Source organism: Stegodyphus dumicola, chromosome 2 (assembly GCF_044657685.1).
Source record: "Stegodyphus dumicola isolate Sdum_Otavi_A_Nest chromosome 2, ASM4465768v1".
NCBI lineage: Eukaryota > Metazoa > Arthropoda > Arachnida > Araneae > Eresidae > Stegodyphus > Stegodyphus dumicola.
Window position 1 is genome coordinate 27779523 of NC_140769.1, and position 25796 is coordinate 27805318.

At 33.6% G+C, this 25796-nt stretch overlaps 1 protein-coding gene across 1 annotated transcript in view; it reads left to right on the top strand.

Moving 5' to 3' along the window:
* LOC118189265 (tachykinin-like peptides receptor 86C) overlaps positions 1–25796 on the top strand; it is a 279647-nt gene that overhangs the window by 197068 nt on the left and 56783 nt on the right. The window contains exons 3-4 of the mRNA XM_035359844.2: positions 10799–11014; positions 21263–21413. Coding sequence (XP_035215735.1) covers positions 10799–11014; positions 21263–21413 — 367 coding nt within the window. The remainder of the gene's footprint in view (positions 1–10798; positions 11015–21262; positions 21414–25796) is intronic.

Sequence of the window (25796 nt, forward strand, 5' to 3'; positions counted from 1 at the left end):
CTGCTTTCGTGGTGTAGTGGTCTGCACGCTGGGCGCGTATTCCAGAGATCCGCGGTTCGATTCCCGGAGAGGGGGTTGCTCATTTTTCAAGTCTCCCGCTTCCATAAAATATCGAATGTCTCTGCAATCTAAGTGAAGAAATATTCTACATAACAGACATTTAACTTTTTCTTATAATATAAATTTTGGGTGGGAACAGTTTTACATTGAGCTGAAAATAAGTTTATGTATTCTGCAGTAAAAATACATTAAAAATAAAAGTAAAATTTACATTCATTCAATTAATTATTTATGTGTACTGAAAATTGTTTTTTCATTTTATGTAAAATTTATTTGGCGAAATTGAATTTAGAAATTTTCTGCATTGGCTATAATTTTCTTCCTTCTGCAGAGATTGATATGTAAACGAGACATATTTTGTCGAATGCCGTTACAGCATTGCCGTATCCCTTTGTGTGAATATATTCAAAATTTTTAAATGCTATTACGTAAATTACAGCATTATATGTTACATGAAGGGGATTAAATTGAATCCAAATTCAAAATATTTACATGTCTTTTCACTCATATTTCTAACAATTTTATTTTCATAGGGAAAGTTACCAAACACTGATGATATAATAACATTCACAGTAATTTGTGTTCTATATTCTTAAGCAGAATACATAATGCAGCTCATCAGCGCTCCAGCGGTCGCCAGGGCCGTAGCTAGAAGGGGGCAAGGGGGGCATCTGTCCCTGGGCGCAGAATCCAAGGGGCGCCAAACTGATGTTACGAAATTGTAGAATTAAATGTTTTCCATCCTCGGCAAGCAGTAAGGGGCGCGAAATCTTCAGTTGTCCCTGGGCGCTGAAAACCCTAGCTACGACTCTGGCGGTCGCTTAACACTGGTAGTTCGACAGGGGCTCAAATCCCAGCAAACAAGCTGGTTGCAAGATAATTTAGTTATTTCTTCATGTGTAAGGTAAATACAATCAAGTTTCCCTTTCTCATACTTCGTTAACTCCTTCACGAAGGCATGCCTTCTCTTAGACAGACAGTTCCCGTGCTTTGCCATGATTAAAATAACCACCAAAGAAGAAATGAGGAGAAAATACAGTAGGTACTAGCTATTCAAGGGATAGAACAATTATTAATAGATGTAGAAGAGCATTTTTGAAATCATTTCTTGAGTACAAATTCCGGGGAGTTCTAAATCACCGAGAGTTCTTAAATGTTAAATAACTTCAGTGCCTTTAATTGAGTCTGAAAATTGGATTGATGGAGTTGAATTTTTTGAATTTTAAAATTAGCAATTTGCTAGAAAAGACGAATTTTCTGCTCAAGTGCTTGCAACAATATTGAAAATTCTAAATTTGCGAATCTATGGGCGACGTAGATCATTAATTACATCAAATGCTTCTAATAATTCTTCTAATAACTATTTTAGAGTTTAAGGACAGGTTGCGGAGACTGTAAATAATCTAAAGATATTTAGAAATACAACAAGATTTGACAGTTGAGGAAAATTGAAAAATACACTAATTATCATAAAAGATGAACTGAAAATAATTATAATGTAAGAAAGAAAAATTTTCTCCTTTATTTTTGTTTATTTTCACAATTTAAAAAAAATGATATAAATCTAAAATTTGGTTACTTAGAGAAATTGCTATAAATTAAGCATAAAACAAATCAGTGCGAGAATGGTTTTGCATACGAACTGCGACTGCAACACATTTCAACCAGTTTTAACCAACCCATGCAGCCAGCCTATTTGACGGTTTTCGAAATTTGGATCGAACTACCAGTGTTCTGCGCCGGCTTATTCACGTATGCATCCACAGGATACTTCATAAACGTTAGAAATGCAGAAAATCTCAAAAACACACATGTAGTCAGCCCGTTCGCCGTTATTCGAAAGTTGGACCGAACTACCAGTTTTCAGCATTTTGCGATGGCTGCGCCCGCTATATTCACATATTCATCCAGAAGATACTCCATACACGATACACTTGCGTAAAATCACGAAAACACCCATGCTGCCAGCCCGCTCGCCGGGATTCGAAAGTTGGTCCGAACTACCAGTGTTCAGTGCTTTTGCGCTGGCTGCGCGCGCTTTATTAACGTATGCGTCCCCAATATCATGCATACACGATACACGTGTGGAAAAGCACGAAAACATCCATGCAGGCAGTCCATGGGCCTGGATTCGAAAGTTGGACTGAACTACCAGTGTTCAGCGACTCAGCCGCTAATGGGCCATTGTACGAAATATAATCACGAATATTTTCTGGTTTATTATTCCAAGAGTAGATCGCCGGGATCGAACTACCAGTGTTCTGCGGTTTTGCGCGCGCTGCGCCCGCTTTATTCACATATGCATCCTGAAGACGCTGCATACACGATACACATGCGGAAAATCACGAAAACACCCATCATCCCGCTCACCGGGATTCGAAAGTTGGACCGAATTACCAGTGTTCTGCGGATTTGGGTGGGCTGCGCCCGCTTTATTCACGTATGCGACCAGAATATACTGCATACGCGATACATATGCCTAAAATTACAAAACCACCCATGCAGCCAGCCCATTCGCGGGTATACAAAAGTTAGACCGAACTACCAGTGTTCAGCGGGCTGCGCCCGCTTTATTCACCTAGGTATCCAGAAAATACTGCATGCACTATACACATGCGGAATATCCCCAAAACATCCATACAGCCAGGCCGTTCACCGGGATTTGAAAGTTGGACCGAACTACCGGTTTACATCGATTTTACCTGAACTGATCCCGCTTTATTTTGGTATGAAGGCATAAGATACTGCATACACGTTACACATGCGTAAAATCAAGAATACACCCCTCCAGCCAGCCCGCCGTCCGGGATTCGAAAGTTGGACCGAACTACCATTTTTCAGCGGTTTTGCGCGTGCTGTGCCCGCTTTATTCAGGTATGCATGCAGAAGATAGTGCATAAACGATACACATGCGTAAAATGAAGAAAACACCCATGGAGTCAGCCCGTTCGCCGGGATCGAAAGTTGAACCGAACTACCAGTGTTCATCGGTTTTGCGCGTGCTGCGACCGCTTTATTCACATATGCATCCAGAAGTCACTGCATAGACGATACACATGCAGAAAATCACGAAAACACCCATGCATTCAGCCCGCTCGCAGGGGCTTCGAAAGTTGGACCCAACTACCAGTGTTCAGCGGTTTTGCGCGGACTGCGCCCGCTATATTCAGGTATGCATCCAAAAGATACTGCATACATTATGCATATGTGGAAAATCACGAAAACACTCATGCAGCCAGCCCGCTCGCCGGGATTCGAAAGTTGGACCGAACTACCAGTGTTCAGCGGTTTAGCGCCCGCTTTATTCATGTATGCAAGCAGAAGATACTGCATACGCGTTACACAGACAGAAAATAACGAAAACACCCATACAGCCAGACCGTTCGCCGGGAATCGAAAGTTTGACCGAACTACCAGTGTTCCGTGACTTTACCGCTCAGCCGCTAATGTGCCGTTGTATAAAGTGCAATCTCGAAAATTTTCGCATTTATTATTCAAACAGTAGATTCGTTATTAAAATTCCTATATTTTTTATAAACTTCAATATAATCACACACAAAATTGTATCAATATATATATTAATGCAATTAATAATTCATAATTATTTATAATAAGAAAAGTTTCCATATACCATCTCCAAGCAACATATATTCAATTTAAAACCCTGAACGGAACTACCAGTGTTCAGTGACTTTACCACTCAGCCGCTAATGGGCAGTTGTAGAAAGTGTAATCGCGAAAATTTTCGGGTTTGTTTATTAAAACACTATATTCGTTATTAAAATTCCTTTACTTTTTATAACTTCAACAGAATCACACACAATACTATATTAATGCAATTAATAATTCGTAATTATTTCTAATAAGAAAAGTTTCCATATATCGCGTGGTTATAGGATCCATTTTAATTAGATTTTAAAATTTTAGTAAAATAAAAAATCTGAAAGGTTTCAGATTTTGAATTACGTCCAAAGGGGCCTTTTTTTTAACATTTTGTGTGTTACCTTTATTTATTAAATATCATATTCTTCGCAAACCATAAAATTCATTTCAAGAGGAGTATCGCAAAATAATTTTAAATTGAGCACATTTTTAGAATTTCCGATTCACAGTCTCACGCGCTGGAGATAAAAATGTTTCTTCTGTACAACGTTGCCATGGCTCGCTTTGAAATTCTTGAGTTTGTTAATCAAAAATTCGTTACAAAATATAAAATCGATAATAAAACAAATTCCAAATTTGGGCTTCCAGTTGCCCATATTCGCAGTAGGATTACGTCATTCAAAACTCGATGGCTCTAGGTACCGTTGTTTTATCACAATATTTGGTGGCAACAGTTTGAAAAGTGAAACGGACTTTCAGAGTGATTCGACGCAAAATCGCAAAATGAAAACAATACTCCCTCAGGGACTAATAATTTTGAAATAAACCTCTTAATTTTAATAACTGTGGTATTCTTGTTTTCAAACTTAAGTGCAAAATTAAACAATTGTTTCCTGTGCAGATACGTTACTTTTAATTAAAATCAAATGAGAAAAAAAATTATGCGAAAATTAATTAGCTAAAAAATTTAGTACTATTCTTATCGCAAACCGTAACTTGAAATTGCATCTACAACTGTTTCTTATACCAAAGCTGAGGATGAATTCGTTTTCTGTTGTGCGTCAATAAATGTTTCACTAAACCGCAGCTTAAGGCTATAACTACATGCGGTGCCAGGAGAGTAATTACTAAAGACCTGACAATGACCGACGCTGGACAACCCGCCTTTCCCCCTGGCTTCCATCGCGAAAGCTTTCCGCTCTTAAACAACCCTCTATTTTTAACCTTAACGAAGAAACCATGGAGGTAGGCTCCATGGAAGAAACAAGCAGCCAACACATCTTCTTGCTTCTACTCGCACATGTTTCCGGTCATCCGAAGTTACGGTTGTTGAAATAAAACTTTTATCACCCAGCTTGGCGATCTTTCTAAACATGCCTTATATTTCCCATTGCAAACGAAGGGGGACATTTTTTCCGTTCCTTATTTTCCGGGGACATTCTTTCCGTTTCCCTTTTTTCCGGGTGACATTTTTTCCTACAACCGCATTCAGCTTTTCTGTGGAAGTTGTTGCACAATGTAAACCGATTTGAACAACGTCGAGCTGCTTTCGCTATGAGATATATCCAATAGGAAACCTCCTAGATAACATTTGAGTGACTTTATCCGAGGCGCAATAGTTGAGAAATTGGAAAAATATCGAAATGTGAATAGCGTGGCGAAGAAGTTTGGAACCACATATAAATAAAAAATTTTGTGACACATGTAAATGATACTCTTAAATGTTTGCCTTGCATTTAAAATGATAACAAAAGCGAGTTAAATCAAACACTTAAAAATACATATATTAATCAAAGACTTTAAATCTGATAATTTTGCGTGTTAACTAAACATGCTCCTCTCAAGGTTTGCACTGATTTCACATTTAGCATAAATTAGAAGACGCTTTAAGTAATTTATGGAAATTTAAATAATTTATTTCACATTTAGAAGACGCTTTAAATAATTTATGCGTTTGTTCAATAAATATTGTTACGAAATGTACAGGCGCGGTGGGATAGATTTCCGGCAAAGCAGGTTTAGGGTTACCATAAAATAGCAAGGAAAGGCAGGGTTGCCACATTTGGCGACATGCCATGGGCGGTTGGAGAACCTTCTGGAACGAATTCTTACCGGTTTTGCCCAGAATGTTCTCCAACACAAGCCGAAAGTTATATAAACCCTGCTGGTCCGCAATCAGTTAGTATGTGTGTCTCGAGTTAGTCTGTGCGGAGTCGATCGAGTGGACAGCCGGGCAGCGAGTGCCGAGTGGGTCGTCGAGTGGATCGAAGAGTCTCTTAGTGTATCCCGGTCATTGCATCGTCGAGAGAGTATGTTAAACTCCGGGAACGACTGAATCGAAGAGTCAGGAGCTGTGCTCTGTGTGTCGTCGAGTGTATCGCAATTTGTAGCGTGCAGAGTCTCAAGAGTACGTGGAGTTCCGAGAACAACCAAGCAGAGTGGGGAACTGTAGTCTGGTGCTTTGCAGTGAAGCTGTCTCCACCGTGATAGCCTGATAACCTGAAAGCTGTGTCGCTGATCGTGTCAGCGTGTTTATAGTAGATCTTCGACGACTGTAATAGTAAAAAGTAAATAATGTAATAGTAAAAGTAATAATAGTAAAAGTGCACATAGTAAAAAGTGAATTTGGAGCTATCTTGATTAATATTGGCTAAATAAAGTGTGTTTCGATACTTCATCAAGTGTCGTCATTATTCACTCCAAATTCACGCGAACCCCGTACGAACGTGAATTAAGGAAATAACGTAACAACGGATGTCAGAATAAAAGAAGAACGCAACAATATATATTCTATGAAAAGATTTAAAAAAATAATTTTCTGAAAATATAATTTTGAATAATAATTCACTGTTCCTTCGTCTTTAATTTGCCTTTATTATTCTTAATTTTCAATTATTCAGATAATCTTTTTTACTTATTCTTTACACATTTTATAGATTACTTTCTTTTTTCCCATTAATTTCTACCTTTTGGAGTTTTAATAAACAAGACACTGGATATCTGTAATCATCAAAATGTTTCGAATTTTGTACTTAGATCCGAAATTGTAATAGAACTGTAAGTAAAATTGTTATATTTCTTTCGCAACATGAAAAAACCCTAAAGAGAAGCTACGCCAGAAAAGTAGAGCAGAGAGGCAAGTGCATTTAACAGAGTAAATGGGTATCTCGATAACTGGGCTAGATATCTCAAAGCTGACAAAAGTTTTGTCGAATTATTTTCTCGCCAAAAGTCGCTAAGTTTGGTCATCATTTGGCGACATTTGGGTCCTGTTCCTATAATATTGAAATTCAATGAATTAATTAACCACTATGTTAGCTGTAACCGGAATTCTACCCTCGTATTGCTTTACAGTAATTTTAAGAAGCAGAAAGTACAAGAAATATCTTCGTGGCCGGTTGAAAACTATCTGAGGCCGAAGAGAGAGCAAGTTTTCAGTTGCTTAGTTACTGTTATTGCGAATTATTAATTCCGCGTGAATTGAGATATCCGAATTTATCCTTAGATGCATTTTGCATCGCATTGTGTATAACGTTTTTAGTAGTTTGATGCGTTAAGTACTGATTGCACTCTGTAATACTGCCAACTCCCGTACGAGTATTTCTGAAGAAAATTACAGAACTTCGAAGTGTTTATTTTGAAAATCAATTTTTATTAACTTATAATCAGAGATGTGTGCATTCAATATATTATTCCTTCGTACGCATGCAACAATAATAACAATCATGATGGGCAAAGAGCACTTTTAAGATAGGGACGATTTTGAAATAAACATTAGAATTTCGATTTGAATTTTTTAGAATGCTTTTATTAGTATTAACTTTGGTATAACACTGTTTAAGCATTAGAAAAGATATAAAATTGGGAAATGTATTTTTTTCTATATAAGGACTTATAATTAGCTCATTGGCAAAGATCGCTAAACATTGGGGATGTAACCTGAGTTGAAATATTGGCAAAGGTGATATATGAAGTTTTATTTATTTTCTGATATATAATGTATAGAAAGTTACTTATGATTGCATCCCATTTTTGGCAGTTATATATATTGTTTATGCATAAAAATAAACAACTAACCATTTTGATCAATATGCTCGAACTGAAAATAGTTAACTGTAAAAATAACACTACAGTCAAAGAAAGTTAAATTATATCTGGCATAAATAATGTGAATACATCATCGTGGAAATTGCAAAACGATATTGGATATTGTATTGCAAAACGATAATGGATAGAGGATTTTTTAGGTTTCCCAGATGAAAATGACTCTTTTTCCAGGAAAAAATTTCTAAAGATGTGGTGTCAATAAGAATCCCTACCGTAATATCTGTGACATAGCTCAGCTAGAAAAACAGCTTCTACTGTTATGTGTAGTTTTTCACGCAACTTTTTTCTGACAAGTAGTGGGGACGAAGAATGCAAGGAAGATAGTGGATAAAAGAAGATGATGACGAAGAAAATAGCCAGTATGTATACTTATTTCTATAGTGTCTTTTCCTCCGAAGCACTATATGTCACGTGTTTGTCTTATTAAGACTTCATTTTATTTCACGACATATCATATTGTAAAGATGAATGGTATACATAAGGTATGTGTACGTGTCACCGCTTTAACCCGTAAACACAGGTGAAGAGATTAAAAACTATCTTAGTAGGAGAGAATTCCGAATTAGCAGTGAAGATATAACAGTGACTTTAGGTTTTCTGTGTCTTTTTCAAGGTTATTCACATCTGAATTCGCTATCATTTCAAAGTCATTTACCTATAAAATGGCTGTTCATGTAAGACGAATGAATGCACATCTGGATGCCACTCCATCTGAAATGAAAATGATATTATTCAGAATTAACTCTAACATACTTATTTTTGTTCCATGTCAGTACAATAATCGATTTTTAAAACTTTGCAGTTTATATATACAATTGGTATTCATGCATTATATGAGTACAGAACTTGGATAATTATAATTGGCAGATACTGCAGAATTGGCTCAATACTTTACATATATATGAATCATTCCATCGTTATTTATCACGCTATACTACATGTAAACCGTATTATTGGGATGTGTTACACAATATATATAGCTACGGCCAATAGTTCTACAGGCCTCTAAACTTATCCACAGTAATATGATTACAGACACGGTACGTGCATATATTCATAGCCTGATATTAATACTTTATGCAACATTAAATAATAAACCTTGGCTTTCTGACATTACATTGGTAGTATATGGCTGTACATAAACTAAACGTACTTGTTACATATTGCGTAAAAACATGTTACACAGCAGTGCGAAATGCGAAACTTAATCAGACGTAATATATGCATTATTATTATTACATTACAATTTATTCAATACATAAATTATATTTCTATTACACGGCTATACAGTAAGTTGGCATAGTGAAGTTCATTTTCCAGACGATTTAAAAGAAAATTATATCAGATTAGGGTTTCATATTAGCCTTTCGGGGAATAATTTATTAAAACGGGAGCAGTTTAACTGACTCGAAATATTTCCTAAAGTGTTCTGTGTACATTATAATAAGTATTTCTGCTCATATGCATGTAATTTAGGGTAATAAATGTTTCACACAGAATCCTGCTAAAATTAGACAAAAAACGAGAATGCAATAAATTTGGTACAGATTTACCATTTTATATAAAATTAATATTCTATCTAAATATTTAAAAAAATTTGTATCAAAGAAGTATTTTTTCGTTTGTAAATAAGTCACTGTTTGATTTTAATAACACTTTACTTCGTTTGGTGAAGTTCGTTGACGCTTCTCAACTAACATTTCAATTTTGTGTTATAATAAACATTTGCACTAAAAAGGATACTATTTGCAGTAATTGCAGGTTCGAACCTAATCATCTCTACCCTTGGTTCTCAATCTGTGGTACGTGTAACTTCGTAGGTACGTGTAGGCTTTAGCAGAGATACTCGAATGTATCAGCGGTAATACAACTAAGAGTTAGGATAATAACTGTTTTAAAAGCAAAATGATTAGAAAGTTTAAATTTATTTCGTTAGAAAGTTTGTAGAGAATTAGGTGTTTTTTTAAAGGAGGAGACATGAAAAATGTGCAATGCCCTTGCCGGGACTCGAGCCACGAACCTCTCGAATACGCTCCGAGTGTTCTGACCACTACGCCACGAAGACATGCAAAGAAGAGGGAAGAAATACCTTATAAGCTTACATTTAGTTAGAAATTTTAAATTTATTTGAATAAATGGCAAAATAAGTTTCGTTTAATTCTTAACATAGTTTTCGATTGATTGATCCTTGAAGACCATCTTTAAAATAGCGCATATTACTTTTTTTGGATTTCGACAAGAGAAGAGCAGAAACATATAACGGACAAGGCCTTAAAACTTGTTTTTGTCATTTATAAATATTAAATATGCCGAAAGAACATTCTCAAGTTTCACGTAAACATTTACCATACTACGCAAAAATTTTGCTTTTGATTTCAAATTTTGACCTCTTCAGATCTGATCCTGACTTCGAAAGATAGTTAGTTCTCAGCAAAATGTAATCAAAGACTGCATCAGTGATAGGGCTTGAGCAACAACTTAAGATTACTTAATAGTTTCTAATTACAATTTAAGATTACTAAGGTTGTTTTTAGCTATTTTTGGGTTTTCTAGCGTTTCCTTACAGGTAGAGTTTTAATTTACTTTAAAGTTTATTAATTTACTGTGATACACTTTTGTTGCAAGAATATTTAGGATTTTTAGAATAAGTCTTGATCTCATTTATAGTCAGTGAATTCACTCATTTTCTGATTTGATTCTTCCCTCAAAATCTGATATGGAATATACTTCAAGTACGTTAATGTTGTTACGTTCTTTTCATTAAAAAACGTGTTATCCCTACTTTTATTTTGAAATAAGTGATGCAATAATCAGTATTCGTTTGATAATATTTGTCTAACCTAATCCATTACAATCTTAAGATAATGTAGTATTAAGTTAAAATTCAGGAATGTTGGAGGTTCAGAGGGTCATAGGCTCTGAAAGAATAGTTAGGTGTATTTCTAACTATTCCTTCAGAGCCTATGACCCTGAAGGAATATTCTATCTAAAGATGGTGTATTTCTAATGAATCTTTATTTTCTTACAGATTTGTGGCCGTCACTCGTCCATTACGCCAAAGAATGACTAAAACTTTTGCCTGCTCTATCATCTTTTTAGTGTGGTCTCTTAGCACTATTGTCTCTATTCCTCCCTTATTGTATGCAACCACAATTACGTATAAGTATCCTGACCAAGGACATCGAACTCTTTGTTATTTAGTGTGGCCGGACGGAGAACCTGGAACATCGTATGCCGATCACGTGTAGGTAACTCTTTATTACCGGATTATTTTTGATTTTATATGGCGCGTAATGTAGTTTTAATGATCTAATTTATTTCGCTAGATCTATAACGATGACCACTTATTATACATAATTTCATCCTTGATGGTATAAATTCTGCATATTTTGGATAACCTCAAATTCTTCAAAAATTGTATAATATTTAATATAAATGATATTTCCTGCAATAACAAATAACTTCAAAAACATTACTTCAGTTAATAACTCCCAAGGTATTTCGCTATGCGATTCGCAGTATAGCATGCTATACCTCATCGCATAAAAATCTAACAAATAATCCATAATATATTTAAATGTTATTTAACAATTAACATGATCTCTGATATTGGAACTTCTTAATACTTCATGTTATTCTTAATACATTATCAAGGTGAGGGAAAATGACCCGAATTCATTCCATTTCAGTTCTTCGCATATATCATTTAGAATAGAATTATTCGCAGATAAAATGTGAGCGCACGTCTGTTCAGTTTTGTATTTTGATAATTAAGCCTATTCTCTTTTATTTTAAAAGTAGCTTCAAAGATCGCAAATTATGTGCCCAGTGAATTCATTAAATAGAGTTAGTTGCATACGCATATTCGCCCATCAATGCAGTGAGTTTTGTAATAACCGCTGTCTGCCATATACAAGGGATTTTCTTCAAGCAACCGAATTTAATTTCTCCAAATCTTGAAATATATCCTTAACTATTGTTTGGATAAGGTGGCTAAAGGATGGACATTATTGCATAGTTTTGAGAGAACAATATTTGATCACGAGTTAATTAAGATGCATTTTAAAACGTACATCCCACTATATGCAGCTTGGGGGCCACCGGCTGTGTTTGGAATTGTCTAAAATAAAAATGCATTTATCTTTTCATCAGCGTTCATTTTTATTTATGAATACCAGAAATAATTAAGCTGATATAAAAAATTGTTAACCAGCCACTTGTGCTATCTTTGCGGTTTAAAACTTTCAAGTGCAAACGGGCAGACGGCCTTTCATTCAAACGACCACAACAGCCCAAAACGGCCAAGATTGCTATATTGTTTTCTTCCCTCTCACTAAGGTATACAGTAGCAGATGCAATTTTCCAAAATGTATTGTGTAAGTTTATTGCAGACAGATTTTCTTTAAAGGCTAATTAAAACTTCTTTGTTAGGACCTAGAAAGGTTACCATTTGAAATCGTTACACCTCTTTGGGCGTTAATGAACGGTGAAAGGAGGAAATTGCTGCCAATCCCGAAAAGAATTTTGAGCTCCTCGGTATATTAAGCATACAAGTTAGCGAAGGCTTTGGTTTTCTAAAGGTTAAATTTAATATTTTAATACAAATAACAGTTTATGTGCACAGCTTAATACATTCTCTTCGTTACTACTTTGCTACTATTTTATGCTTCTGGGACATTCAAGTTTGTGCTTGCGTATATCTGTCACCACGATGAATTTCATAGTTACTATTCAGGCATGCTTCAAAGCTGTCAATTTAAAAAATAGTGGCTAATCCTACGGCAGAAAACCTTTAACATATCTTCCAAACTAAAAAATTGCAACAAACGAAATGCATTAAAACAATGTGCTTCTTATTTATTATAATATTTCTGTCTAATACACTCTCTAAAACAGTACCTAATTGATAATTTTAAATGTTTATACTGCCTAAATAGTAAGATAGGAATTGATAAAAGCCATGTCTTGCTCAGGAGAGAGTTTATAGTACTTTTGTTATTTTTCCAATGTAGAACTACTTAAGCGCCATGAGAAGAAATTCAGTTAAACAGTGATACTTAACTTTTGTTTTCTGATACATAAAATTTCAGCTGTAGTTGTTGCGCTAGATTTTAAAAGGCTGTTCTTTATATACTTATTAAAATATAATATTTCAAATTTACATTTTATTTTTAATAATTAGATTTTTCATCGCCTGAAATGTTTTACTAACATCACATATGTTTCCAAATGCCAGTGTTAAATAATTGTCATCAAATTGCTTAAGACCTTGAGAAAAAATAATAAATGCTAAATTACAAGATGCGTGTTTTAATATGCATAACATTTTATAATACGTTTTTGATAATTATTTTCCTGTTAAACAGCGTTAAAACTCAAAATTTTCTCTTAGTGCACAGTCTTAAAATTTATATGCTTAATTTACTCATCTAAATATGAATAATTTGTGCTATAAATTATGAACATACGATTGTCAATATATAATAATATATAATATATATAACCATATATAATATACGCATAATACTTGTTTCGATATATAACTGAAACGAAGCCCTAAAAGGAAAGTAAAAGCCGGTATTAAAATTGTCAAGTTATCTCACTTTCTTTGGCCAAATAATTTCCGCACAATTATTTCCATTTCAGATACAGTGGGATATTACTGACTGTCTAATGAATGTCTCTATCTGACGCCTTCGAAATGAAGATGAATTGCGGACTCAGATTAATATCACATAACTAATAATTCATCAGAATATTATCGGGTACCATATGGGGTACCATCGCCATATCTTGTTAACTAATGTATCATCCTTCATGACATTCCTGTTACCATTAAACTAAGCTAAAGAACACTTTACAAATGGCAAATATTTTAATGTGAATGAATAATACTAAGAATGAAACATCTTATTTGCAACCTATGCTTTGAGGTTATTGTCAAATTCATATAGTTTCAATTATTCCCTTCAACGTGCAGGCAATTTTTTCACCAAACAATGTGAGAATTCTATAAATTGATTTCATTCGTTACATTGTCCCATTGACTGATTGTTTCTTGTTTGGACAGAATATGAAAGAGACAGCTGTTTGGAATTTCATAACTCCTGCTATATTCTATATATTATGCCAAACAATTCTAAAACAAAACTAAAGTATAATAAGAACACCATGTGATTAAATGTAGAGTATTATATTGTATTTGACGGCCATAAAATTTCTGTTTTAATATGTACTATATGGCAATAATATATATATATGACTGTAAAATATATAAATTATAAAATAGTAGGGCGAGAATTACGAAATTTTGGGCCTTCATGTAACGCATATGTATAATATGCCTTGACAGCTATTGGGTATTTTGCAACTGGAAATCCGGCATACCATGATTTGACAAACGTGATAACCCCAATCAATCTGGAGATATAACAAGCATGACATTCAAAACCATTAGACTCTCATAAAGCAGTTTTTCTCTACCATTCAGTTCAGTTATAAAATTATCTGTGTTCTTTAATTGTTTTTCATTTATAGTTTGAATTCATTTTTAAGCTTGATCTATATACTTCTGATAATATGATATGACGTATATGTAATCTGACAGGCATGAAAATCTGACATTGAAAAACTACATACGGGGTATATTACCGAAATTTTACCGGGTAAATAAAGTGCATTAAAAAAGCCTATAAGGTACTACAACTTAATTGGTTTAACTTGTACCGTACTGAGACTCTCAGGAGACTTATTAAGTCCAATTTCAGAGCAATAAAATATTTAAACGAACCTTTTTATTTTTTCAACGTTAACAACGATTTCTGTTTGTAAATACTCTACCTTGCTTGTAGGTTCTAAATGTAACATAAAAATTGTTATTTAAAATTAAACAGAAATTCACAGTGCAAAATTCTCACAAAGGTTTGCTCAATTCTAACTCACAGCACGAGTGATTTGTCTAACAAAAAGGTTAATGTCGATACCATAAGTAACAGAAAGGGTAAAGCAAATATCATTGTTTCAGTGTGGCAAATACTCTAAGTTATTTGTAAAGCATCAACTGCAAACATTTTTCAAGGCACTCGTTAGATGGGGCATTTCGATGCTTCGGTCAAAACAGTTATTGCAGTAGAACTGTACCCACACTACCAGTGATTAAAGACTGGATGTCCACGATACTTCAATCCGACCGTACCTGCCAAAACTCTCTGGTGCAATCTGACATCCCATCAACTTTTACCTGTACCTATACCATGCAAATCTCTGCCTAACTCTCAAGAATTACGTTTTTATATACACTCATCTCACCTGCATCCTGGTGAAAGCTAATGTAAACTTGACTATAAAGTTGAAATCATAGTATTATGAATTAATTAAACTAAATATTTTAGAAACTTGAAATTAGTGCAAAGCTTTAAAAATATAAATTATGAAAATATAGTCTAGCTTAATAACGCATTTTAACATAATTTGTCTCTAATGTACTGCTGTGCAAAAGTATCAGCCGAAATTATTTGACTTATTAAATTTTCAAAAATCATATCTTACGCTCATATTGAAACTTTCATTCTCGAATGAGAAAGTATTGCAGTTGGATATTTGACTACACTCTGTAATCTTTCACAACAGAGTAGTTATCCTTACAGTAGTTAACTTATATTTAATTTACCAATTGCATATAAAATACATTTAGCCTTTTCACTCAATCACTCTAAAACGTTTTTTTATTGTAGCAAAACATCTGTTTAGAAAATATATTATTTTACATTTAATGAAGTGTAAGCCAAGATCCAATAAAGGTCTTATATATCTGATGAGGAAGTTTTAAATGCACGGGGAGTACATGTAAAACTCTTCGTTGCGATTTACGAAATTTGATAAATAGCTTCGGGAATAATTAAGACATATCACTCAAGTTACTACTTATAGAATAAAAACAAATTATATGCTATATTAAGTTATTTAGAATATTTGCACATATTTCAGTCATTAAGCCAAAATGAGAAATTTTACATTTTCAAAATTAGAAATTTATGTATATGTACATTGTTGCCTGCTTACGGGTTCGTAATAGATTGAATGCACAAGTCTGATGAAAAGTTAATAAAATTTATTCTTATCACAAGAAATAAAACAAAATGCTGATATTTTTCATGACAGATATTCGTGCAATATCCAAGTATCACACAGTAGTTATATTTTGAACAATTAAACCGTTAAATAGAACACAATTGAAAGTGTAGAGAAAGCAAATCCGATCTCGCCGCGAATTCGCTGCAATCAACAACAAGAACTAAGTAAACAACTAATAAACAACTGAACTGAGATGTTTTGCTTTGGCTTTTATATGCTTTATAATCATGCACGAGAATATTCTGGTTTTTTTCCGAAGTTTCTGGAAAGCAAAAGAGTACACTTACGACATATCTATTTATTAAATGTTACTTGCGCGTGCTCTTGTATTTTTTAAAGTTATTATTATGGAAAGAAAAACCAAAACCTCCATGTAGCTAATACGTTTAGTGTCGACTGAGGCAGGACCCAAAATAAATTATGCACATGGGCGATAAATAACAGATGAACGACATTTTCGCGTTTCAGTAGAAAACTGTACATGAATGGAGACAAATATGGCAAGCTATTACTCAACAAAAGACAAGATAGCAAACATTGTAGCCTCTTTCAGGTTTCTTCTTTTATTAGAATTCTCGTCTTGATTAAAGGCAGAAACAGGCTTTCTGACGCTTGATTATATTTATGTTAATAACATATTAATAAATATACGATATTAATTACGTTTCTAATGCTGTATTCTTAATGTCATTAATCATGTTTAGCAGTTTATAAATGGCCCTTCAAAATGTTGCTGAAAACAATCTCAGTTTTTTTATTTGAAATTCCACCAATGAATTATACATGATAGCGAATACTCACAAAGATGTTTAACCGCATTAAACTTCAATTAGCATCTAATGGAAAAATAATTTTTATAGCTGTCTAACGTAGATAGCATAACCAGTTGAAAACGGAAGATTTATGGGTATAGAAAAAGAGTTTTACTAACATAAGGAAGAATAATTATCTCAGTTTTAACTTAAAGCTAAGAATGATTTACCATTAACATTTCTTTTTGTAAATCATTCCTTTTGTTAAGGAATTACGTAAAATAGCTGTGGTGTACAACACATGACACCGTTGTACGGAATACTAAATTATATGCATTTTTTCACGCATTTCATTTAAACTTATTGAATTGAATTAAACCTAGTTCGTCGATAGCGCATAAACCACAACAGAATAAATGCTCTTTTTAAAATTCACTACATTTATTTACCATAGCCACACTCTGGCGCTACGTTCATTTAACAACGTTACATCTAATTCATTTTATAAATCAGAATGCGCAAAAATTATGCCATCTGAAAGATTATCTAATAGTCGCCACGTGTTCTATTCAAATGCTATAATGAATCTAAAACGATGTATAAAAAGAAATTAAACAAATAAAAAAGAAACAGTTTTTCACACACGATTCAGCGGCGCTTACCTAATGCGCATGCGCTACTTGTAAAAATTCTGCTCTGTCCGAGACAGAATGGCGACAATATTTGCTGCTAATACGAAACACTTATATAGAAACACAATGCACTCAGATATATTTCTTATTCAATTAATTCAGCTCTCACTTCGCGACAGGGCAAAAACACATAAAAACTCAAACTATTTTCATTAAAACTGAAAGATATAGAAAAACATAAAACACCAAGTACAGTTAAAACAATTAAAAAAACAGTTTTACAATTAAACTTACAGTTTCCACGCAAAAACAAGCAATTAGGTCAGCAGGCAAGAAGGCAGATTTTTCGGTGCACAAAACTAAAAATTTCCTTTTAGTCTCACTCGACAAAAAGACACTGAAAGTGCAGAAACAGTTAATTCACTATGCTGATAAGCTTTTAGTGTAAACAAATATGGCTGCTATCGTAACAAGAAATCTGATATGTATACCACACGACTTGTAGGGAATATTAAATTATATGCAATTTCCCTGCATTTCATTTAAACATATTGAATTAACAGTTAACGAATTTCCAAATAAACCTTCTTGGATAGCGCATAAACCACAATAGAATAAATGCACTCTTTAAAGTTCACTATTTTATTTACCATAGCGACACTTCTCCGCTAGGTTCACGTAACAGCATTACATCTCATTCATTTTATAACTAAGAGTGCACAAAAATTATATCATCTGAAGAATTACCACGAGTTCTATTCAAATACGATAATAAATTTAAAAGGATGCATAATAGCAATTAAAAAAATAAAAAAGAAACAGCATTTCGCTGACGATTCAGCGCCGTAAACCTAATGCGCATGCGCTACTAATTAATTCAGTTCTCACTTCGTGGCAAGGCAAAAATATATAAAAATTCAGAATATTTTCAGTAACATTTGAGAGCTATAGAAGGACATAAAACACCAAATACAGTTAAAACAATTAAGGGGAGTTGGAACCCCAAAATCTTCAAAAAATTATGATTTCGGATTTTTGCATTTTCAAATTTTCTACACTTTTATCTTTCTAAAAATACCATTCTTTAATCTCTATGAAAATTAGAACTGTAAAAAAATATAGTTTTAATTTGTCATCTACTGCTTTGATCAATGAGGATTTTTACATAAAAACGCATTTCTCTCCAATTGTGATTTTTTTATACTCGATGTACCTTTTCTCAGGAACTACTGCTCACAGGTATCTAAACTTTTTACAGCTTATTTTTTAGGTTTCCTAATATTTACTGAAATGAGCTTTCTGTAATAAACTTAGAAAAAAAATTTAATTTTTTTTGTGTGAGAAAAGTACTAAATTTTACTATGCCTAACAAAATATCCTGTAATTTCCTCTAAAATTCAAAATGTTTCAAAAGCTCATTTCAGTATAATCAAATAGGTATACTTTAATTACAGAAAAAATTTCGAGCTTGTATCTAGAGCAGATTTTGAGAAAAGGTACATCGAAAATGGCCAATTTAACATTGTCAGGATAAGGGTTTCTGATACCTCTTAAAAAACAATTCTTACAAATAAAATTACAGTTTCCACGCCAAAACAAGCTAATAACTTAAATGACAGTTCCAGAATGAATTAAGCATAATTTAATTCGGAATAATAAAAGAAGACGTTACTTTATTGCTGCGAAGCTTAGTTTCTCTAGATTGGCAACAAATCCACTATTCTGCTAAGATTCAAATGTAAACAAACACGGCTGCCATGGTAATCAAAAATTAGGCTTAGCCGCACTTAAAAAAACTTTTAAAATGTTGATAATTCCGCAATTATTGCATGCAGGTTAATAAAAGCATAACAATCTTAACCAGAACAATATAATTCAATCAATTTTAAAGCAAAAAATGCTGAATTTACAAACATATAAGAACGCAGAAACTGAGCTGATTAGCCGAATAATAGAGTGTATATATATATATATACTTTTCTTGCGGCCGTTTGCTACCCAAATGGTAGGTGCACAACTACATGGTATAGGAGTCCTATATACAAATTTTCAACGTTCTTAGACTACTCATTTTTTAATTATACGAGATACATACATACGTACGTGCGAGATACAAATGTCCGAGCATGGCCTTAGCGTGTCCAGTCAGGGTGCACTACAATAAATGGTTAGTGCAGTGGGGCGATACCAGTTTTGCATATGGCGATGTTTTGGTGCCTCCTGTACTTCTTTCTGTCTGTCTGCTCAAACCATATACTAGGTGTAAGGCCCCTATGCTAATATCAAATGCAAGTAAGTGACGAGCGGTCTCCCTAGAGCCTCCAGACACGTGTACGACCCCCAGAATACTGTTCGAATAACCGGGACTCGTCTGGAAAGACGACGTTGCGCCCCTTCTGCAGCCAGCTTTGTCGTTCGGCGCACCAGAGTCGCTATCTCTCTCTATACTGCATTGTAAAAGGGAGGCCGAATTAGTGGTTGTCGTACTGGTACTCCACGTTGCTGAAAACATCGACGTACCGTACGAGCGGACACTAGGCGTGTTGCAAACACACCCAATTACTGGCTAATGATCCGTGATGTGGTTGCACGGTTGACCTCACAATACTATATCTGTCCTCTCGGTCGTTATTCATGGGAGAGCGTTGAGATCCTGCATGCTGTTCAGTATGACCCTCAGCAGTCCATTGGTTCTATATTCGCATGACAGTGGTTCGATGTCGACTAGAGAGACTGGCGATATCGTGGAAGGATAGTCTGCACTTTCGATAGGCAACGATCCTCTCTCTATCGAATTTCGAAAGTTGCTGGTAAGCATTTTCGCTTCTTATTCGAGGTATAACACGATATTCTGAGCAAACTCCAACTTTAAAATGCAATTTCCGAATGAGAAATCCACTAGACAGCTTTTCTTTTATGCAGTGCTTCAGATGTCCTTTTTCCCTCCTACGTCGTCCGAATATGCTGAAATACTAATTATTTGCATATCCCAATTTCTTTCTTTCATGTGATTTTAACTTTCGTCGGATAATTTCCCCGTGCTGTGTACATTAACTCCATTTTAACTATAACGCATCATGGATTTTTGTCTTTTTGTGTACAAAATAAGGCTCTGGTTTTTGATAGATAAATTCAATTATTAAAATTTAATGCATGTGACATGTTGTTTTCACGAACTTTAGAATCAGGGTCAAAATCACCTTTTTAATTTTCCTGAATCCTTATATTTTCTGTTTTAAAGCTGGAAGCAAAGGCTGTTTATGAATTATTACAGCTATAAAACTATTAACAAAAATAAAAAATTCCGCAATTTAAATTTAATTTGCGAGTTTTTTTAAAAAAGCATATATTTTAATACGTTGATGAAGTTATTTTAGTAATTCGACGAAAAAAATTTTATTTACATTTTAATTACATTTCTTAATCATGTAAAAGTAATAGTCTGATTTCGCTATATTTGATTATAATTATTACACGCGAATTTCATGAGAGTTCCTCTCCTACTAATATTGTCTTAACTATAGATTATCACATATAGGTTAACTATCATCAGCTTTTAAGTTATGAAATTGAAATTTAAGAAAAAAATTCAGATAACTTATATGATGTCCTAATTTAAGAAAGAAAACTCTTCAGAAACGTATCAGAAAACATTCGTTTTATATTTTCAATTATAACACGTAATTAAAATGTTATGTAGATATTAAAACATAGTCTAGATACGTAATCCTTTGTAATATTTTCATCGTACTTTAATCTTTTCCTTGATGTTTGGAGTTATGAACAACCGTATTCATATTAATAGCACGTATACAAATCCTTCACTTTATAATTTTAATTATTTATTATTGAAATGCTGAAATTTTTACATTTACATGATGAATATTTAAATACAAAATATTATCTTAATGCGAAATTATGACGTAAAAGATTCTTTGCTATTGCATCTTTGTTTAGATACTGATATTCTTTCAGGTACAACATCGTATTCCTGATCGTAACATACGTTATTCCAATGGGTTGCATGGCTGTCACGTATACTTGGGTAGGCTGCGTTCTGTGGGGAAGTAAAGTCATTGGTGAAAATACAGATCGTCAGAATGAAGTTGTCAAATCAAAGCAAAGGGTAAGGGTCTAAGTTTTTGTCTTAGTTATGATTATTTTTTTAATTTCAAATCAGAATGTATTGTTTTTTATCAATGATAAGTATGTATTCTGCTACGTATTATGAATAGATTGTGTGTGTATTCAAAAATTGTTTCACATAAAAGGCAAAGTATTATGCACATTAATGAATTTTTTCCAGCCTTTTCAGATCGTTAGGATGCTTAAATAATGCATAGTTTATCTTAAGAGTTTTACGTTTTTAATATACTAAACAGGGTGATCTGTGGATTTCAATTATAGCATTATTTGGTATACATATCAGAATAACCAGCGCAGCATTTATTTAAAGAAATTTGCTTTAAGATATTTAGCATACGCATAAAATAACAATAATGAAATTCTAAAAGCCTGAAACTATTTATGATTAAGAAGTCTCGTCTGATGGTTGCATTTGAATAACAAAGGATGGAATTATGCCATGCCAGTGAATATTGATTAATCGAAGCCAGTTAATAGTATGAATTATCCTTCACTTTAATGCAAATACTTTAGCTGTAAATGAATTAGTTATAAATAACGATTTGATACTGATCATGTATTACTCACTTTTATGACTGGTGTGAATACTAGAATTGTAATTGTTATTTATAGAAGGGTATTTTAATAGGAATTTAATATGTTAATTCATTTACTGGAGATTAGGATATATAAAGGACCAAAATTTTATTTGATTCCATAGCTTCTTGTTTCTTCAAAAAGTGTTTTAAAAGCAAGCATGTAAGCATAAAAAACTCTCATTTTACTTTATTTGTTATTTTTGCTAAAATGTCATCAGAATGTATACATATAAATTACCTCAAAAGGTATCAGATATCATCAGAACAAATGCATTTAGATGCTTTAGTTCTAAGAAAGTAATGATATTCTATATATTTTAAAGAGAATATTGCCCTATAAATTCATTTTGCTAGTTTCCGAAATGTTTTTATATTTATATATATATATATAAAAAAACGGTTAATTTGAGGTTTTACAGAAGGACGCGTAAATATATTCCAGTGCTTGCTAGTTACGCTTTTCTTCTGCGGATAATATATGTTTAGGCTCCAAAATGGTAATAAAAAAACCGGTAAAGCAACATTTAAATTTTGGGAACTCGAAAAGTCTTAAAACAAGAATCACGGCTGAAAGCAATAGTAAAGTGAAACCGATCAATTTGTTTAATGGTAAACATAGTAAACGTCTCAAAGAAGCTATTTCCCGGCAATTTTATTTTTCGAAACATATACGTAGTTTAAATATATTTAGAAGTCAATTCAAAGAAGGGGATTTAAGTATCTGAGATTTGTCTTCTGAAATTCATTATTTAATGGGTCGTTTCCAAAAACAGATTTTCGTAATATTTATTTCAAGAACGCAGTATATGCTGAAAGGTTTTCCAGCATTCTCTTTCTTATTGTTTGAGAAGGTAATCCTTTAGGGCCAAAAGAGCAACAAATTGAGACAACAGTATTAGTTTGATAAGGTAGTCTTATAACACCGTAAATCATTCTGCATTTTTTTTAAAGAAAATTACAAAAGAAAAGATATAATGTAATATGACCTTTCAATATTTAATCTTGCTAGGTTGAATGCATTATACGCAAAAGAAAATTAAGTTACATAAATGTATTCGCTTGTGTAAAGTTATCTGAAATTAAGACCATTCGCTTTTAATACAGGCATTAAGCAATAAGTGATGAACTATTAGGCTACTCGTATACGTTGTATGTACTCGTAGGTTTTGTGAAAGTGTTTTAAGGAAGGTGTGTGTGTGTGATTATGGCAAAGCCTCGAGGGTTATCTGCCTAAGAGGAGGACTTTCTAAGGTAAACTGACTCGTATATACGTTACACATGGGGAAAACCACGAAAACGCCCATGCAGCCAGCCCGTTCGCGGGATTCGAACCTCGGACCGAACTACCAGTGTTCAGCGACTTTACCGCTCGGCCGCTGGTGGGCCTGTTTTAAGGAAGGAAATTTGTCTTATGTTCAGCAGGGTATTTTCTGAATGACTTGATGACTCTAATTCCAATTCTGTTTCTTTCGAAGCTAATTTTTTCAGGTTATGCCAGCTTATATGTTACATAGTTTGTAATTTTCGTGTGTTAAGAAAAATTTCTTATATAAATTCATTAGTTTTCTTCTTATATATATGTTCTTATATAATAATTCTTATATAAGTTCATTAGCTCATTAGCGTAGAAATTCATTATCAATTTTAAAATATGAAATATGCAAAATTAGCAGCAAATTCACTGTAATTCCAATCGGGTATCTTCCAACTGTTAGTTGGAACTCCAGCCTGGGGGGTCGACTGAGGGGAACAACCATCAGACCTGTACTTAGGCAAACTCGCCTCGTTGGGTACATAATCAGGCTTCACTGGTGGTTCGTTCAAGCGCGGCAAGGACCGTAACAGTACTGTCAGGTGTGCCTCGGGTTGTGTGATCGCTACATGGTCGATAATAAAGGCTCTCTTCCAGGTTAGCCTATGTTGGTTAGCCCAGGGGATTGACTTTGCCAAGCATTCTCTTTACCTTAAGTGACCAGCGAGGACTCATCGCCCTATCTTGCATACATATGTAACCCGAACTTAGAATGCAAGGCTTTGCATTTTTCTTTTGTCGCCCGTGATTGACAACTAGTGGCTTTCGCCCCCGTGGATTGCCTCTGGATTTCAGGTGTCATATACCATGTTAAGCACTCCTAATAGCCTAGGTCAAGCAGTCTCTTCTCTCTAGTATACTGTACTAGTGCACTACCGTTAGTTGGAAAGGCTAATCACATACACTACTATTGCACACACTAGAGAATGCAATAAATTCTTATATATCCGTTTAGCTTATTTTTAAGTGTATATACGTTTATTAGTGAAAAAATGAACAAAAATAAAATCTGAATATTAGCTTATGATAATAGAATTTAAGATTTACAAAATAAGTTTTTGGTCAAACGTTTTGCTTTCATCAAGATCATAATCACCAATCATGTCCTAAAGATAAATGTGCGTTATGTCCATTTATGTATCGAAATTGTTTACCTGTGTCCCTAATTGTAGACGTCTTTCGTATTTAATAATTATATCTTCCGTATAATTGTCAGGGAGTGAATCCAAAAATGACGTTTGCTTGAGTAGAGATCTCAAATTTTAATTTAACACGTTAGCTCTGTGAAGAAAGCGGAGATTTGAATGAATTGATCTTTCAAACTTTTAATATCCTATGAATAGAAAAATAAGACCCGCAAATACAAAAATAATATAAATATGACATGTATATAATTGGAATAATAATAAGAAGATAAAATGCAGGAGGTGAACAAGAGAAGGAGCAGTTTGTCATTTCGAGTCTGATAAGCTAATTATTACAAAATGTGACTGAGTTAAACGGTTGCAGAGTTCCTGAAACATTATTTTAATTGGTGTCTGCAAAAGTAATCAACATTATGTAAGGAGTAAGAAATGTCTTTGCTTGCTTAAAACGTTATGTCTTCCACATTTACGACTGAAAAACTAATGGAATGCATGCTCACTTCTGTAAGAAAATAAAATTTTGCTCTTTCGATCTTCAAAAAATGATTACATTTCAAATCGCATTTTAGTTTATATTTTCTAGTACAGGTTATTTCTGTTAACTGTTATTTCTGTTAACTTTTCTCTGTTTATCAAATACAATTTATCAAGTACGTTTTAGAGAAAGTTAAGACCTTATATTTTATGTTCAAATATATACTAAAATAATAAGACCGAAATTAATTTATTTCTATATATTTTGCCTGAGGTAATACCGTCAATATTTATTATAATTCTATTCATAATGTTGCGTGCGGACGGGTTCGTCATGAATTGAATGCGCAAGTGCGATGAAAAATGAATAAGATTTATTATTATCACAGCAAATAAAACAAAATGCTTAAATTTCCTCAGATATTCGTAAAATATCCCAATATCTCACAGTAGTTATCTTTTAAACTACTAAAAACGTTAATTCAAAGCAGAGAAACGTAGAGAAAGCTAATCCGATGTCACTGCGAATTCGCTACAGTAAACAACAGCAGTTTTCTAAATAAATCTCATAAAATAACCAACGTATTGAGAGGTTTTTCATGCCGCTTATATAAGCTTTCTAAATGCACGGGAATGTTATCGTATTTTCTCGAAAAACAAAAACGTACAATTACGAAATATCTATTCATTAAATGCGCGTGCGCCTCTATTTTTAATTTTTTTCAGCTTAGCTTTCTCTTCAAATTTGTCACGCGCAGCATTGCACGGGGAAATGAAACAATTTAATAACAATTCTGTTAAAATATCATATTAAATACAAAAATCGTAACACTGCCCCCTTCCCAAGGACTGTA